At 36.5% G+C, this 14242-nt stretch overlaps 1 protein-coding gene across 1 annotated transcript; it reads left to right on the plus strand.

The window, feature by feature from the left end:
- Window positions 1-7114: 7114 nt before the first annotated feature.
- Window positions 7115-8776, plus strand: LOC103718948. Its single transcript, XM_008807965.3, has one exon. It carries the CDS (start codon window positions 7285-7287, stop codon window positions 8500-8502), a length of 1218 nt encoding a protein of 405 aa, XP_008806187.1. The 5' UTR covers window positions 7115-7284; the 3' UTR covers window positions 8503-8776.
- Window positions 8777-14242: the final 5466 nt, after the last annotated feature.

Genomic DNA, 14242 nt, shown 5'->3' on the forward strand with positions numbered 1-14242 from the left:
AGCCTGGTGGTAAGGGGGCGATATTTCCGCCCGAGTTGCCCGGGTTCGAAACGCGCAGGCGTTGATTAAATTCGGGGACCGGATGTTCCACGCCTGGTTGGCTCGTTGGCGGTTATGCTTTCCTTCCACCTGTAGCTTGGTGGTGCCAGGTGTGACGTACTCACCTTCGGGTGAGGAGGATGTGAGTAAAACGGTGTCCACCCGTATCGAACATTCTCCTGGCGGGGCGGGGGCCCAGTGCGTGGGGGCTGCTACGCGGGGGTGGGCTGGTCCCTTCCTCCCCCCTACCCCTATTTTCCAGCAAAAAAAAAAGAAGAAGAAAAGTCCTTCCCTTTTCTTTAAGAAAAAAAAGGTATTTTGGTTCAAAAAAATAATTATGCAAAATTTTGGTTCGAAGAAAATAGTATGCAGAAATCCAATAAAAGAACGGTGGAATAAAAATATTTATGAATAAAACCTTCATTCAAAAAAAAATGTAGAAATTGGCACATATAAATAAGAGTAAATTATAAAAATTCTTCTAAAATTTACGTTTATTATACTTACACTTAATAGTTTGTAAAACCTATACTTATGCTAGTTAAATTAATAGTATTAGTGAATCCATTTACCTTATATGAAAAGTCAAAATTGCTCCTCAGTGATGAGTAAATTACAAAAAATTTCTTAAGATTAATGGTAAATTATACTTACATCTAAATATTTGAAAAATCTATGCTTATCCTTCTGAGATTTATTTTTATCCAATATTTTAGCCCATAACTTAATAGAATATTAACCAAACCGTTAACTTAAATGAAACTTAAATGTCACATCAGAAAAAATTTAAAAAATGACTAAACTAGCCTTAAATGATATCACATCTACTCAAAAAAGAGAATAGTCATGAGGCGTCATGAGTCTAGAGCTTGATCTTGATGAATCATCTGAAAAGAACGATGTGCCAAGAAAAAAGCAATTTAGATGTGTCAAGCAAGTGGATACCTCTAAATTTTTCTACTGCAGGAAACTAGCATCAAGAGTGTTATCGCTTAAGCCAGCTTGTCCATAATCCAAGCCAAGCCATGGAACTGCAGCTGATACACCCTCTAAAAGAAAGAGTTCTCACACACATACTGATTTGAATCTTTTTGATGATAGGGTACCAGAGCTATTATAGTTCCATATGTAGACATAGAAATTCTTATCCATAACGACAATGTTAAAGAATCGTATCTATGGTATTGGACAAGTAGAACTTAGAATTAACAAAAAATACACTGGCATCCTCGATCTCTGTGACGTGTTGGGTAGGAAAGTGAGAGCAAAACTTGATCAAGAAGGACGCTCATTGTCAGATGCTGGTCGAGAAGGATACTTGTCGTCGGATGCCAATTTGGCAGAAAACTTGTCATCGGTCGCTTGTCGGAAAGAGACGCTTGTGGTGAGGTAGTGAAGCGAGAAAGAAACTCTAGCCACGCAATCTTAAAGAGAAGAAGACTCTTGAAGATGGAAGACTTCAAAGAGATCCAGAAGTCGAAAAAGTGAAAGAGGAGCCTTATTTTTTTATAAGGTAATTTTAATTTTTTATAATAGATATAGTTTCACTAATACTATAAATTTAACTGGGTATAAGTGTAGATTTTACAAAATATTACGTGCCAGTATAATAAATGTAAACCTTAGGGATTTTTTTGTAATTACTCATATATCATTAAGTGGTTGTTATTTCACCATAAGGTTATTTTGGTCAGTTTAAAAAATTTTCTGACGTGGCATTTGGGTCCTATTAAAATTTAATAATTTGTTTAACGTTCTCTTAAGTTATGGATTAAAGTATTGGATAAAAATAAACCTTAGAAGGATAAGCATAGGTATAAATATAATTTACCCTAATCTTAGAGAGATTTGTTTAATTTACTCTATAAATAGTGGGTAAATATTGTTGAATATAAAAAATTATGCGTACAAATAAAATTTTTATATTTGTCAACTACTATAATTGGTGAAGTTATTGAATTTTGGTACTCGATGACAAAAATCCATAAGCTATATGCACGCCATTTATCAAGTGGGAAGTAACCCTTCCTTTTGGAAAATGTTATTTAGGTTCAGAAAATCCGTGTGAACCACTTGGCTAAAAAACCTTATAGAAATTAGCATAGGTAAAATCTATTCAATAAAAAAACATTTGAGTTCGAAAAATATCTGTGCAACTTCTGGGCTCAAAAATCCTTCATTGGAGGAAATTGTGTATAAATCAGCACACATAATGATGGAGGGTAAAAGCAATTTAATAAAAAATTTATGAGTAAAAAAAAGTTTCCAAGGGTATTAATTTCTATGATTGTTATAGTAATGACCTGAATTTGATTGACAGGTGTTAACTAATCCTCTCTTTTTTTATTAAATTTTTTTATTTACGTATATATCCTCCTAAATATTGAAATTTGTATGAATACCCTTCCAAATTGATATTTACATGTATACTCTTATAAAATACTTATTTTGTATATATATCCTTCCTCTTTTTTTTTGCATATGTGCCCACACTATCAAACGTTGTCAAAAAATTAGTGATTTAAAATTAAAACTAACTGAAATATCCTTAATAGGTAGATATGCAAAAAAAATATTTATAAGAATATATATATGCAAATAATACTTTGTGAGGGTATTAATGCAATTTTACATATTTATGAGGGTTTACATGTAAAAAATTTTAATCTTATTTTTTTTATTTTAATTTATTTTAACACTCACATTTGTCTAGTGCTTGTTCCTCAATATTTTTCATAAAAATATTGCTTAAGAAAAAGATTGATTCGATATTAGCTAATAAAAGAAGTTATGAAAGTTCTTTCACTAATCATAGGATTATTCTACTTTATTCTTCTTCATTTATTACAACCACTATATCTTATTTCATCAAAACATAGCTTAATATTTTTTATTATAGATGCATATATAAGGGTATGTATTAGAATATAGAAAAGGATTAAATTCTCTTAAAGGTACACGATAGATTGCAATAATCAAACTTTCTTGCTACTGTTAAGCTCATAGGTGAAAAAACAACATCAATTATCCTCAAGCAAAATCATTAAAAAACTTCGAACCTTTCAGACTTATTAAAAACCTCTGCAGCCATATGGTAGAAGGCCACCCTTTATATTGTGTACCTTAAACCACTTCTCTTTGAAACTTCGATGTTCTATAAGGAGAAAAGATCTAGTGTATGGGCTCACTTGTTACAGTAATTTTAAATTAGCCACGAGCCTGCACTTGTCACATTGTGTACCTTATTTGCCATCTCTCTTTTAAGAGCCCCAACACCCTCACTCTTCTCCCATCCCACCGTGTTCAGGATCTCTTACCCTACCTCCCACAATTCTCCATCCATGACGTGGAAACTCCCATCGATCTCCATCCTTGAGATCGCATTGAGAAGACATAATCGAAGGGGGAAGGAGCCTGCATCTCGACCCTTGATGCTGTATTCACAGCCACCCCTATCCCTAGTGCAGAAGTAGCAAGTAGCAGCAGCATACCAGCTTGGGATAAGATCTTCTGATGCTTGCATGAACTACAATGTGCCAGCTCTGGAAGACAGACTACAGGAATGTTTCATAATTTTGGCGTCTATATTGGTGCTGGAAAGCAAGATGCTGAAATGAATGGTTCCTTAATTATAGATATTTATAAGGATATACATGCAATAAACTTTTTACAGAACTAAAACTTGGTGAGTGTGTGATGCATGGGAGAGAGCATAAAGTAATGGGTGTGTGGGATTCCTTCATTCGATCTTTTTTTTTTGGCTCCTATGTAATTTAAATATGTAGATTAAAAGACACAGTGCACCTAGATGCTAGCTTTCTCTTAACTGAAGAGTTTGACCATATTCATGTTTCTCCCTGAGAGACTTTGGTTTCTTAAGATGTCAATTTCTTTCATAAACAGTCTGACTTTTTTGGAGCCAAATTTCTCTCTAATCAATCCGATTTACCTTTTCACATGACACCAGTGCATGCTATAATTATTTTAAAATCTTGACTTTTTAAAATATATATATATATAGAGAGAGAGAGATGGAAAGGGACGAGTTGATTGAAAATCTACTTATTTGTATTTGAGAGTACTAGTTTCTCAAGGTCTCTCCCTTCTATGCCTGATGCTAAACATCTACCATGGTGTTTTCTTTTTTTTGGAGGGGGGATGGGGGAGGTTGAAATATAACTCTCTGACTTAGATTACATAAGAGTAAAGGCAGCCATAAGCATCAAGAAACATAATTTCTGTAAGTTAACTAGGAACTATATCTATTAAACTCCACTAAAAATAACGAGTGTGTGAAGAGTTCTCAAATAGAATAGGAACGCACACGAACATGAATTATCAAAATATTTCATTCCAGACCAATTCAATAAGTAATCAAAATTCCCAATTGAAAGAGTTTTTTTTATATATAGGATTATCAAAACTTTTCCGTCTAAAAGAATACTTTTTTTTCCGGATATCAATAATTTTGGATTTAATTTTTCTTGCTAGATTGAGGATAATTTCTCCTGCTAGATTGAGGAGCATTTTTATCTCTATATTTTTGCTCAACATCATTGCATTGAGGTGATCTTAGAAATCTATCTTCAAGAAAGAGTTTAATATTACTAGGTTGGATGGAGGATTGTTGGTGACTTGGGGATCAGGAGCAACCAAATGTGATGATCTCATCTCTCTACCCACATTACCATTGATCTTAAGGTCATCACCTCATGCCAAATACTACCTAAAAATTTGAAAAATCTAGAGAGGCCTATGATCTTTATTATATTAAAAATACAAGTTTTCAAATCTAAAAATATTCCTTCAAGATTTCATTTATCATTTTTTTGATATTGAAGATACCCGTTCACTTTTTATACATTACCTCTACAATCTAGCCATGTGTAAATAAGGAAACAAACTAAAATTGTGATTTTAGATAAATAAGCAAATTTTATCTTTATTATTTTAGGAATAAATGAATAAAAAAAAGAAACTTGGCTAAAAAAAATAAAAAAACCTGTTATAAATATTTAAGGAGAGATCATTAAAAATATGATAAAATAAGTAAGAAAAATTATGAAAAATATTCTTTTTGCGAGAACATACCCAAAAACCCTTTCTTTTTTGCCATTCGCTCACCAACATTTTGTGAAAATAAATATATAAGTAACAAAAATAAAATTATGTTCAAACAAATTGAGAAATTGCCATAATAAAATAAAAAAAATAGAGATACCAATATTTGATGGATAAAAAATATTTAATTATGATAGTCGCGAGAGTAGGCAATTAAATACAAAAAAGTATAAAACATCTATGAATAAACAATAAAACATGTAATTATTTTTTATAGTATTTTTCATATTTATAAATATTATAATTTAAAACTTTATTATGTTTTGAAATGTGTGTTGCACATGCTTGGGTGCTAGTAAGAGATAAAACTCCAATGTTTAAAAGTTATGTTATATTATAGTCAATCAAATAGAATAAAAAATCCCAAAAAATATATAAATAATATGGATATCAGTCACTTACAAGAGGTAGCTGATTCCTATTCTCTTATTCAAAACTCCTTCTGAGCCTCCTGCATACTAATAAACTTTGATAATCAGATGTGAAAACTTTTTATGATCCAGTAAAATATATGGACCCACAAACTTTTGCCATCATTATTATTCTCCTACATATTATGCCACCTTTATTATTCTCCTTATATCTTTCATCTCATGTGGATGACAACTGCCTGTAAAATCATGGATTGATGGCTGGTTCATGATACAAATATACTTAATCTTGCATATGCTAGTCAATTAGCACATATATTTCCTTTTCTGTTAGAAAAAACTATTTAGGATAATTAAATTCGCCCCTTGGTCGACTATTGCTGATTATAAGTTTTATTCTTGCTTCATAATTTTAATAGATATTTTTCCTAAATTCTATTCATATTTACATGTTTACATGTAAAATAAATATAAGTGTGCAGAAGTAAATATAACTGAATATATAATATTTGTCTCCCATTTATAAATACTCAGCACATAATGTTAATCAATAGGACTAACATAAAATGACAGTCAAAACTAATTGGCAACTGAGCATATATATATATATATATATATATATATATATATATATATATATATATATATATATATATGTATCTTTGTGTACCCCTAGTGTACTCTGAAGGAGTGCCAAACCATGAGGTTAATTGATTCGCGAAGGGCTTTATTATCTATTTAACCTTTGGCATCTTAAAAAAAAGGGCACAAGTGCATCGAAGGGTACACGAAGCATTTTTCATTTGGTTGTGGACTCATGATATTGTGGTTTCAAAAGTTTCTAGGTAATATGATTTTCGAAAAAAAATTTCTCCTCATATTTAGCTTATTTATTATATATATCTAAAATAGAGCTCAGCATGCATCATATATGTTAATAATATAATTATTAATAGGCTCGGCTATTATTAGAGCTCATCTACTATATATATCATTAGAGCTCACTTTCTATTTAATATAATTTATCAAATTATTATATTTTATTTTAAAAAAAACTAAAAAAAGAAGGAAAAAATCGTGTCCCATGTATAGCCGATATTATTAATATTGGTAATAATAACATAAGTTTCTATATGAAGACTCTTATGTAGAATTTTCTGTTTGATATATAGATATTGATATGGATATTAATAATAAAAATTTCTACTCGATCATTATTTAATTTTAATATTTTATATATAATAAAAAATTATCTATTAATTTTTTTATTTATTATAATTTATTATATCATTATATTGCATTTATGAGTGGCCAGAAAAAATGTAGAAAAAAAAATCATATATACGATTTGGCATTTCTAATGCTAGTATCAATAATAAATTTTGTTATAAAGATTTAAAGTTTTTTTTTGTTTGTCATATGGATGTTAATATTAATAATAGAAATTTTTGGTCAACAACCATTAAAATTTTATGCATATAATACTGTAGGTAACTAGATCTTTTTAATCATTATATTTATTATATTGTTATATTTTTATTTTAATAATAGATAAATAAAAAGGGCTGCCCTGCGGGTCATCTACGCTTGTTTGTAACGATCCTACCGCCATTCGCCCCGTTTGAGCGCAGTGCCTCACTACTTCTCCATGGAGGCCTTTAATCCATAGTCTCAAATCCATTTCCTTCCTCTCTCTCTCTCTCTCTCTCTCTTCAAGGCTTGGAAACAAGAAAACCCTAATTAGGAGGAGGAGATGGAGCCGGCCAAACAAAGGCGGAAATTAGCCGATCAAATTGACGTAAGAGAACACGATCCCCGATCCCCAATTCCCCCATATACCAGAGCCTCTATATCCCCCAAAACCAATTCCAATTCCACCAATAATGAAGAAGAAGAAGAGCAGGAGCAGGAGGAGCAGGAGCAGGAGGAGTTCAAGAGCTCTGAACTCGGGAAGTGGTCGTCTCTCACCGACGCCTTGCTCCACTCGATCCTCCGCCGCCTCGACACCCTCGAGGACTTCTTCGCCTTCCGCGGCGTCTGCCGCGGCTGGCGCTCCCTCGCCGCCCCCTCCTCCGCCGCCCTCGCCTCCCAACCCCCTCTCATCCTCCTCGCCCGCTGCCACAGCTGCACCGAAGCCTTGTACGACATCGCCAGCCGCCGCCTCTACAGCCTCCACCTTCCCTGGCGCCTCTTCTCCCGCTTCTCCATCGGCTACTCCCACGGCTTCGTCATCACCACCACCCAGCCTCCCCTCCCCAAGCTCCTCCTCTGGAACCTCTTCACCGACGCCAAAATCCGCCTCCCCAAAGCCCCCGAGCCCTTCGACCGCGTCATCCTCTCCTCCAACCCTTCCTCTCCCGGCTGCCTCGCTATATTGTTCTCAAGATCAGGATCTACCGTTCAGTACTGCCATGTCGGCGACCATCTCTGGAAATTAAGTTGCCGGAATTCGCCGCGAGCAAGCGTGATCGATTGGTCGGTCATCGAAGACATGATCTTCTTTAAGGGGAAGCTGTTTGCTCTCACCAGTGCCGAGCAGCTCGTGGAAGTCGAGCTCTTCCCGCTGCCGAAATTGACCCTGCTGAGAGCTGAAACCGGGGCGGCCGTGAAGAGAGGGTATGGCGAGAGGTGGCTTGCTGAGTGTGGCGGCGAGCTGCTGATGGTTTTTGTGCGTATCGAGATGGTGTTCCATGTTTACCGCTGGGACCTTGGAAGAGGTCGGTGGGTCGAGGTGTCCAGTCTGGGTGGAAAAGCATTGTTCATGGGGTCCCGTGGTTTTGCTGCATCTATTGAACCTATGTGCTCCGAAGTCCGGGAGAACTGCATCTATTACGCAGGGAATTGGAAGGACCAGTGGTTTGTGTTCTCTTTGGAGGATAGGTCCCTTGAGTTTGTGCCTGCTGCTTCATGCGGTTTGCTTGGGGGTCGGACTTCGCTGCCGCCTGTTTGGGTTTTCCCAAGCCTTTGCTGACTGATTTATGCAGCTGTGTGCGGTATCTTGAGAGAATAAAGGAGAGAAAGAAAACTTATTAAAGTTATAGTTAGTAGTCTTTTACAAATTAAATATTTACTCAATGGGTTGCTCTGTTATTTTTCATCTTGTAATTCACTATAATTATCTTGTTATATGACTCTAAATATTTCTTCTGTATGTCATGCGGTATTTCTTATTGTATTTAATTAAATTATTAAACTTCTTGCGCAAATGCACCATGAAATGAGGGATGTTCAATTGTTATCTGAAATTTTATGTTAAGTTGCATTTGTGCTCATTTTCCTTATCCAATAACTTAGCAGAGTTTCACTTGCACCTCATTGCTGGGTTGAAGGACCAAGTAAACATTAAATGTGGTCTGCAAGGAGGTTTCTGTGTGTAAGTAAGATTTGACGTGATGAGTTGCTCGAGCATTGTAAACCAGTGTTGCATGGGCGTGGTCTGTGTGAGTTGGGAATTCAAGTTGTGAGGAGACTGGCTGAGCAAAGGTAGTTATTTATGCTGGTATGATTTTATTTTTAATTTTTTCTCGTCTCTTGTGATGATGATTTTCTTCTTTGAGGCTATTGCAACTATTTATTTCTGTTGTGTCACAGAGCTTCACCATATTTGCTCTTTAGGTAGGTATAATCAGTTATGATCTTACAAAAGTTATGCATGCCTTAACATTGTGTGAAAGGGAGAGATGCCAACTCATTTATGTTATGAATGTTCACAAGCTCCCGGATTATTTTTTTTCTTTTATTGGTAGATGAGGCCCAATTATGGGCCACAAAGTGGGAGGTAGCCCTTGACCTTAGCCTAAACTGTTTAACCCTGATGGATCACCAAGATACTTTATTGGCTTCCAGGTTAGCTGGTCATTGAATAATTGTAGCTTATAGTAGTCTGAAAAATACACGGTGGTACCTGTTTTCTTGTTGTCTTACTTTGATAGTTTTTTAAGTATTAATCATCATATTCAGAAACTGCAGAAGTTCATATCATGAGCAGATCAAAAGCTGATATGAAGGATGAAGAAGCTCCAAAGGAAAGGAATGGAAAATTCAAAGATCATTAACTGGCTTGGAAACCAATTTCTTGACTTGAACACATGGTTGTGGAAAAATGCTGATACAAAGTGCAAAGTTGTTAGATGCTGGATGGTAAGATGAGGTAAGTGCAGAAAAATATAGGTGCCATCAAGAACTCATTGGAGTATGCTTTGTCTTAGAGGTGAACCTGGCTGATCTACTGCAGGTCCTATTTCATTGCATTATAACAGAACAAAAGTCTCAAGAAAATCTTCTGGTGTGAGAAAGTGATGTTTCAAGTTTTGCAATCAGTCAGAAGTTTAAATTTATGTTCAATGCCTTTTAAACCTTGACATTCTTGGTTATGATTATTATGAAGCATGTCCTATCAAAAATCATTCTTTGCACTGCTTATCTATATTTATTTCCAATGGACTGTCAGTACAATATGACAAGTATTATTTCTTTTCTTCTAGGACACTTCATTAAATTTGTATAAAACATTATATATGCTTTAGCTTGATATAGCTATCCTTTAGTTGTAGATGCATCTTTTTGTATTTTTTTAAGATTTTCCACTGCTCTCGCCAGGAGAAGTCATTAGATTAGATGGCAGAATATTTTTCTTTTTTTTTTCCCTTTTGCCCTGGTGTCTTGGTAGCAACTGGCTGCATGTCTTCTGGGTCGAGGATCTGGATTGGTCGGGTCACGACTCCTTCTTCTTCGCTTGCTCCAGGAATGCTTTGTCACTCCTTTATGCTCTAAATTCTAAAAAGCTTTCCAATATTTGGACTCCGCGGGAGCTTTTTCCCTTCCATGGCAGCCTTTGGCTATACAGGTTTCATCGCCGATTCCGTGTGGTAACAGCTTGTGGATAAAAGGAACCATCGAAGAACTAACTATAAAATGAATACTAACTTACCTTAAAGAAAGGCGCAATCGATGTTCTTCCTTTTGGAAAGTAGATTGACTGTCTCTCCGCTTTCTGCGCAACCTTAGAGACTTAATCTTCGCGGTATCCAACGAGGTCTGTGGTGAATATTGTGGTTGTTTGGGCACTTCTGTAAGCCTTGCACCTCTATTGGGTAATGCCTGAGTCGCAGCATCAAGGTCTGACCCAAATTGAGCGAAAGGCGGCCACTTCGCGATAGGGTTAGGGGGGAGGGGCTCGGAGCTAAGTCGTGTAAATCTACTACCTTGCCGAGTCCTAAAGTGCACTAATGAGAATGGAGAGAAGGTCACCTCACCCGGCGCTTCTTTGATGATTTCGTTTTCTTTTATATAGAAAGTACGAAGTCAGACTCCAATTGAGTGGAGCACCTCGATGATAAAGTGAAGGAGGGGGAATCTTCTATTTAGACGAGCAAGAAAAGAACGTAACCAACGATTTCGCGGAAAGGAAATCTCCACGTTTGGTTTCCGTCCATTCCGCCCAAGTGGCTCACCCGCGGTCATCTAACTGGCCTTTCCGTCAGCATTTCCATCAGCTACAATAGTAGGAGACATTGACGTCCCCTCAGAAATTTCCGCTCCAGTAACATTGGTCTTGTAGGAGTTATTTTCATAAAGAATTTTTCCATATAAAAGAAGCTATAGAGCCATAACATTTGCCTTCATTGCTTCGGTGTACGGAGTACACTGCACACCAACCCCATCTCTATGAAATACAGAAATTCTTGCAGAAAACTCCAACAAGGTAGGCGCAAGAAGATAGTTTGGTCAAAGTTATATAATAAAGGGTTGGGACTTTGTTTAGAAATTGAAGAAATGATTGGTTGGAGAATGGCAAGGAGTGACATTGAAGTCGACATGGAAAAGGACAAACAAATTATGAGTCCATATGCTGAAATTCATTTGAGGCAACTGCTAAGATAGATTTTAAAATGCTAACTCCATTTGCAACAATAAATATTAATTTAATTTTAGATACAAGACTCAAGGGGAAAAGGTGGATCAAGGAGAAAGAAGATTGAGTTACTTGTCATATTTTGCAGTGAATGCTTTCTATACTATCAAAGATCTGGACTAGACAAATTCTTAAAAGGTTGAAATACTTAGAAACGTAGAAGATTTGATGGTAGAAAAAGAGATTTGAGTTCTCGATCCAAGTTATGATGTTTCAATGTTTCTTTCTTCCTATAGTTGTCATGTTTTATTATAATAGGTATATCAAGATTTTAGGGAATTTTGATGACATTCATATTGACTTTAACTACATAACTGATCATGTCCATTTCATTACATAGTAGCTAATTTCTAGGTATTGTATAGCTCCTGTTTTGCCGAAGTTGCATATTTTGCATTGGCCTAGTAACTGCTGGCAGCATATGAAAATGCTTCAAATTGAAAACTAGTTGCAAAATATTCTCAATCTTGCTTTTATTCATAAATCCGACATGTAGACAGGTTAAGAGGTTTGCTGGCTATTGTCACAACTTTTTATAAGATATAGATGATTTCATTACTACTTAAATGGAAGGAGCGAAGGAAGTCAAAGGTTGTTTTAGCCATGTTCTTACATAGCACTAATTTCAGCACATGCTATGCAAGTAAAAATGAATCGAGGGATGTATAATGTTTGTTGTCAAAACAAAGAGGAAGGGAGCTCTAACTATGCACCTTAGTTCATTTACAATGACAAAAGTCGTAGTGCTAGTTTAAACTGCAAATGCATAGAAGGATTCTTATCATATGTCATTTGATGAAATGAAATAGCTTGCACTGTACCATGCTTCTTCTGTTCATAAAGTCAACTTTTAAAGTTGCTCGAATTTCATTTACTGCAGGAAAGGAAATGCACTTAAAACACTTTAATAGGTGAATCTCTATATATCCATGTTATGTTGATGATTGCTTTCCCATGATTACATGGTTAAATGTGTTTTGATGAAACATAGTACATTAATTCAGAAAAGCAAAGAAAGAAAACTTTAGATAGCCTTAATTATGCAAGGATCAACATTAATAGAGTAACTAACATTAATAAATTGTATAGAAAAGGGATTGGAAACTTAGAGTGTGAATTAGGAGTGAGAGCAAAAGATAAGAGATTCGAGATCATCTTGGTTGTGTGTTTTGCTCCTTAGAGGTCGATGCATGTTTAGATGGGTGACATGTCACCCATCTCATACATGGACGGCTGTTGCCCATCTCTCAGTTCACCCATCTCATGCATGGACATGTCACCCATCTCATACATGGACGGCTGTCGCCCATCTCTCAGTTCACCCATCTCATGCATGGACGACTGTCGCCCATCTCTCAGCCTGCTGTGTATGGCATGCCACCCATTTTGGGCATGCTAGTGTTGTGGGCAACAATCGTCCATCTTTAAGATGGAAATGTGTTACTAGAGCTAATCATGGGCCAGGCTGGATCTATATAAAATTTGATATTTTCTGTGCCCAAGCCTGGCCCATGATTAGCTTTCGTGTCACCTATCTAGATATGCACCAGCCTCTGGGTTGCAAAACATGAATGGGAGAGGATCCAAACTTAAAATAAGATTATGGAGCTGGGGGAGAATTAAAATCAATGGTTCTAACTATGCGGATAAGTGGTGTACAAGCAAGTTGGCTTGTTTGAATAATGAACTATTCATCGATTGAGCTCAAGCTGAGATCAGGAAACATAGCTTAAAACCAAGTGGCTTGGTTTGTTAGGCTTGAGATACAAATTGATTTGATTGACATTGCTCTGCTTATCTGTAGCTTGCCTTAGCAATGAGCTGATGAGGGAGAGAAGAGGGGGATAGAGCTGAACTCCAAGGGAAGGCCACATGAATGAGGTGACTAGAGAAGGTGGCATGGATGACTACGTTGTGGAAAAGAGGGTTCAGCGTGGAGGAGGTGTGGTGAGGGAAGAGGTGGGAAGAAAGGATAGGCAATGGGCAAAACATCCTGGACGCTTGGCTATTGGAGGTGGCATATTTGGGGACATTGAGGCACTGGATCTTGAAATTGCCATTGTTTGGTGGAGAGAAAGAACTCCTCCAAGGAAAGGCTCCATGAATGAGGTGACTAGAGAAGGTCGCACTGATGACTACTAGTAGTAGTGAAATTAGATTGTGCAAAAAACCAACCTAATCATATGTTTTAAAGATCCATTATGCATCAAGTTGTTCCAAAAGGACTATTAAAAAAATGTTTAGTGTCTAAGTTACAATAGGGTATATGAAATTAAGAACGTATCTTCATCTAGATATCTTAAAACATATGGAATATGAATATTGATTATTTTAGATGCTTCTACCTGGTTGATGGCTGCATCTTCTTCTTGCCCTACCTAGCCGAGTCTGATACGACTACATCATCCTCTTCCTTTTGCCAACATCACTGCCCTATTGTCTGGCCATGGCTTCTCTTCCACCTTTGTCACCAACCCTGCTAACATCCCTCTCCTTTCTCCCACCCTTGTGCACCACCCCATACACTTCCTCCCCTTTCTCTCCACCAAGGTCGGCCTTCCCTTGGGCAGCGAGAACATTGCCTCCCTCCTTGCTGCTTTTTTCCACACCTGTACTGTGGGGCTCCCCTGCGACCCCACACTCTTCTGTATCACCATCTAGGATGTCCACGAGCCCTACTGTGATTTCCCCAATGATGCCGCCACACATGAGTATTTTGGAGCATCGTATCGAGAAGGCACATTTTCTGTTATATGCTAGGACATTTTGGTCCAGGAGGGACTGAATTGAAAAGAAA

Source organism: Phoenix dactylifera, chromosome 17 (genome assembly GCF_009389715.1).
Source record: "Phoenix dactylifera cultivar Barhee BC4 chromosome 17, palm_55x_up_171113_PBpolish2nd_filt_p, whole genome shotgun sequence".
In the NCBI taxonomy this organism is placed as follows: Eukaryota; Viridiplantae; Streptophyta; class Magnoliopsida; order Arecales; family Arecaceae; genus Phoenix; species Phoenix dactylifera.

Coding starts and splice junctions, on each gene's coding strand:
- LOC103718948 (XM_008807965.3), top strand. CDS start 7,285: ATGGAGCCGGCCAAACAAAGGCGGAAATTAGCCGATCAAATTGACGTA.